This window comes from Triplophysa rosa, linkage group LG22 (assembly GCF_024868665.1).
Source record: "Triplophysa rosa linkage group LG22, Trosa_1v2, whole genome shotgun sequence".
NCBI classification, from domain to species: domain Eukaryota; kingdom Metazoa; phylum Chordata; class Actinopteri; order Cypriniformes; family Nemacheilidae; genus Triplophysa; species Triplophysa rosa.
Window position 1 is genome coordinate 7,126,787 of NC_079911.1, and position 4,867 is coordinate 7,131,653.

The following is a 4,867-nucleotide window of genomic DNA, read 5'->3' on the forward strand; positions in this document are numbered from 1 at the left end:
TGGACTGTCCCCACGGGGATAGTCAACCAAAGCCTGTGCGTGTGTGTGTGTGTGTGTGTGTGCAGGGCCGGCCCGGGCCCCAACAATAGTTTGTATTGACTTTACACTAAACTGAAGAACGCGCTCAAATCAAAAGTAATCACAACACACACATAGAGCTCACCATTTAACATAGGAATCACAGAAATGATGAAGAAAAAAACAAATAGATAACAGATAAAAGACCAAAGACTTTGGTTAAATTGCATAACATCAATGTTTACAACTGAAGGTAAAAGATGCTCAATTTAATTTATAAAAATGAACCAATGATAGAGGGAATCTAGTTATGATTTGGCAGATATTGCATTCAAACTTCTTTTGGGAGCTAAAAAGAGGATGAGCAAAAGCAAGCTTCAATAATCTTCTGCTTAAAATTATTTTATGCTGTACTATTATCACTTCTGCAAAGCCGTTTTAAATATATTAAATATCATTAACAAACTTTAACGAAAACATTTTTACCAGTTACTTTTTTACACCACACTAATACAAATAATAATCAATCTAGTTACTACACTAACTATAATAAAACCATGGTTAGTTTTACTGAGGGTGAAATTCATAATTATATGTCAATATAAACAAAACGAGAGTTATTTCTTACTATGCCAAACGTTCAAATCAGGGGGACTATATTTATGACTTCGCCTATAGGGCCCCACAATCTCACGAGCCGGCCCTGCGTGTGTGTGTGTGTATGTAAATGTGTGTGTGTGTGTGTATGTATGTGTTAATCTGCATGTGTGTGTGTGTTATCTTCGAGTTATTCGGGAGTCCTCTGTCTTCAGCTTCAATAGTGTGTGTAGAGGACATTTCCTGTTGACAAATAAAAATACAGAGAATTAGAAGAGCTCTGACACCTGTGTGTGTGTGTGTGCGTGTGTTTGTGTAGGTGTGCATGTGTGCATGTATAAGTGTACGTGAATGTGCCTGTGAATGTGTGTATACGTGTGTGTGTGTGTGTGCGTGCGTCTTTGTGTATATGTATGTGTGATTGTGTGTGTGTGTAATCTCAAAGAGTCATTCGGGCGTCCTCCAGGGTTCCTTCAGCCTCCTTCAACAGTACGTGTAGCGACCGTATCCTGATGACAATAAATTTAGAGAATTGAGCTCTGACACCTCATGTCATTTATCAAAAGCATATTACACATGTTCATGTGTTGTCATGCAAATTAAAAAACTATAATGAAGAAAATACATATTCATACATTTACCTCAACTCTTCTTTCTCCAAATGATATCCTTCATGTCATCCATTTTAAGTTTTTTACACCTAGATGAGAATGTCTCTCGATCTGCTACAGAAAGGCTGTTTTGATGCGCTCGTTCCATCTACAAACAATAAAACACAACAGATCACAAAACAATTGTTCAATGTGTTTCATGAGAGGAGAGATCTGCTCACTACATGTATGAATGTAGACATGTGTATGTAATCCTTGTGGCCATATCACCAAACATCATTTTCAACAGACATAACACATCACTCACCTGCGTATCTTCTATCATTCTTTTACAGATGAAAGCAAAAGTTTCATCACTAGGTTCCCACCGCTGTATTTTCTTCTGTGGCTTTGGCCTCAGTCCTGCAACACCATTCAAATTATTACACTTTAAAATACCTTTTGTGTTGTACTTCACACTCTTGTACACATTTTGATTCTCACTTTAGCACGTCAGATTGATATTGTTTTTACAAGCTCACCTCTGATGTTTATGGGAAGAAGTGTAGACTTCTGGGAACCCTTAATGTCCCCGCATTCCTTCTCTGAGGTTGCGGGAAGAACGTTGTGGCCCTCAGGTTTCATTTGAGGGGTAACGTCAGATGGTGGATGTGGTGAACGCAGACCAACACCTGCATAACATCAGATTTATGACACATTACAGTTCAAATGTACCTTTAGTGTTTTACCTTACACTCAAGACTTTATTGTATAAAAAAGCTACAATTCTGATTCTGATGCACAGATTAATATTGGTTTGACAAGCTCACCTCTGACGTTTAAGGGGGGGAGGTCCTTGGATTGCTGCAGAGCAGTAATGTTCTTACAGGCCTTTGTAATGGCAGGAAGAACTTTACATCTTTCATGCAAGTCTGGACGCTGCACACCTGCAAAACAGATTTATAACACATTAAACAATGACCATATCACATTTTCATGATTAAAACAGTGAATATGTACTTTATGTATTTTAATTCACACTTAAGCTTTTCTACATTCAAAATCTTACAATTCTCACTTTAGCACTCAGATTGATATTGTTTTTACAAGCTCACCTCGTGGTTTAAGGGAAGAAGTTAGACTTCTGGGAACCCTTAATGTTCCCGCATTCCTTCTCTGAGGTTGCGGGAAGAACGTTGTGGCCCTCAGGTTTAATTTGAGGGGTAACGTCAGATGGTGGATGTGGTGAATGTAGACCAACACCTGCATAACATCAGATTTATGACACATTACAGTTCAAATGTACCTTTAGTGTTTTACCTTACACTCAAGACTTTATTGTATAAAAAAGCTACAATTCTGATTCTGATGCACAGATTAATATTGGTTTGACAAACTCACCTCTGACGTTTAAGGGGGGGAGGTCCTCGGATTGCTGCAGAGCAGTAATGTTCTTACAGGCCTTTGTAATGGCAGGAAGAACTTTACATCTTTCATGCAAGTCTGGACGCGGCACACCTGCAAAACAACAGATTTATAACACATTAAATCAATGAATACAGACGTTATCACATTTTCCCCATTTTACTCTGAACACTGTCTCAAAAAATGACCTGGAGCCTTGCTTAAGCCTTCATATAATAAAATGTGACAGTTTTTATTCAGACTGTAGCACGCCAGCTTTATATTAGTTTTACTCACCTTTGCAGTTTACGGGAGGGAGGCCAGTAATGTCCCCATAATCCTTCAAGACTTTGAGGATGGTTTTGCGGCCGTCGGGATCCCTCACAGAGCTTCTGTCTGGTGGATGTGGCCGCAATGCACCAACGCCTGAATAACAGATTTATGACATGATTAAAACAGTGAATATGTACTTTATGTATTTTAATTCACACTTAAGCTTTTCTACATTCAAAATCTTACAATTCTCACTTTAGCACATCAGATTGATATTGTTTTTACAAGCTCACCTCTGTGGTTTAAGGGACGGAGGTGTTTTGATTGTTGGGGAGCATTAACGTTCCCACAATCCACTGAGATGCCGGACGGTGCTCTACGGCTCTCAGGTTTTGTATGTGACCTCAGGTCAGGCGGGGGGTGTGGAGAGAACACACCAACACCTACAAAACATCAGATTTGTGACATTAAAACAGTGAATACAGAACTTGTGTAGTTTAATTCACACATTCAAGCTTTTTTACATCGAAATCTAACAATTCTCACTTTGGCACTTTAGCTTGGCATTAGTTTTTAAAGCTCACCTTTGATGTTTATGAAGGGGTATGTCGACTCTATACTCCAAGCATTCCTTGAGATGCCGGAAACAACTCTACGGCTCTCAGGTTTTATGTTGGAGCTCCTTTCAGGTGGGGGGTGTGGGGGCTTTACTCCTACAAAATATCAGATTTATATGCGTTTTATTTTACAGTCAAGCTATTTTATATTAATAGGTTAATACTTTGGTTCAGATATTAGCACATCAGATTAATATTCGTTTTACAAGCTCACCTCTGATGGTTAGGAGGGGGAGGAGCTCTGTGGACTCCTCGAAATGTACACGTTTGTACTGGGGCATTTTTCTGCAAAATAAAAAATGTTTTTGACAGATACACGATGACTTTCGCTTAAAGACAGTTTTCCATCGCTGACCGATCATAGAAATAACATATCCTGTAACTCTCCTTTATGTTTGAGCTCTACAGAGAACTCAGCCATCAGATGTACAAATAAAACAAACAAATGTAGTATTTAAATACTAAATAGGTAACGTGTGACTAAAAAAGCAAATAACAACTCAAAATTTGAGTAATTTATCGTATATTAAAACGGTCATTGCTAAAACAGGCGCATTTATACAGTAAATTACACAAACACTAAAGTATTAAACACTTCATTCGTATTATTACATAAAGCAAATGGCATTTTCTTCACTTTATATATAATAAATTCGATATATTCTCCACAAATTATCAAATTTACGACCATTTCAAGATACAATTTAACATTTGACATGAAAATGTTTGTTATTAACTTGTAACGTTACTCACCACACGCTGGTGCTTTACCCTCTGTTCTGTCGAAAATCTGTGTGGAAATCTCTCCTAATGCCGATCAGAGATCACGCAGATCAGAGATCACACAGATCGGACAAAGTATTCACGGATATCAACCGATTCTCAGTCGGATTGAGCAGAAACAGCAAGCGATGCAAAGCTGCTAAACCAACTGAAGTGACTGACTGAGATCGCGCGACTGATAAAGGCTCGAACACGCCGTGACGTCATAGAGAAGAGCTTCGGTCCAAAGTTGCTCGCGCTTCAGCTGAATTTAAAGTGACAGCGCTTTGTTTATGATTAAAAAAAACAGTGCTTTCCGTTGTTCCTTGATGCAGCATATCGATCAGATCTTACAGGTATTTTTTATAAAAATATCAAAAGATAATAAATTGTATAATAATAATAATAAAATATCTAAATAATAACAATTTAAATATCTAAAATAAAAAAATGATCAAAGTTATTCCGATTCTGCTTAACAAAGTAAAAAGATTAACTCAGTGTGATGTTTCATTTCATTTGAATTATATTTCAAAAGCCTAACCAGAGACTGGGGCTGTAAATTAACCTTTGGCAATAAAGTCTCAGAGAATCAGCTGCTTGAAA

The 4,867-nt window shown here is 37.7% G+C and overlaps 1 protein-coding gene across 2 annotated transcripts; it reads right to left on the bottom strand.

The window, feature by feature from the left end:
- Positions 1 to 524: 524 nt before the first annotated feature.
- Positions 525 to 4,371, bottom strand: LOC130546295 (uncharacterized). 2 transcript variants are annotated; one of them, XM_057321483.1, is made up of 10 exons: positions 4,253 to 4,371; positions 3,714 to 3,784; positions 3,467 to 3,595; positions 3,176 to 3,325; positions 2,907 to 3,035; positions 2,607 to 2,723; positions 1,748 to 1,897; positions 1,534 to 1,628; positions 1,257 to 1,374; positions 525 to 1,124 (listed from the first exon to the last, which is right to left on the bottom strand). In XM_057321483.1, exons 2-9 carry the CDS (start codon positions 3,778 to 3,780, stop codon positions 1,258 to 1,260), a joined length of 954 nt encoding a protein of 317 aa, XP_057177466.1. In that variant the 5' UTR covers positions 3,781 to 3,784; positions 4,253 to 4,371; the 3' UTR covers positions 525 to 1,124; position 1,257. The 2 variants fall into 2 exon arrangements, with proteins under 2 accessions (XP_057177466.1, XP_057177465.1); XM_057321482.1 differs by lacking the exon at positions 4,253 to 4,371 and having other exon boundaries at positions 3,714 to 3,946.
- Positions 4,372 to 4,867: the final 496 nt, after the last annotated feature.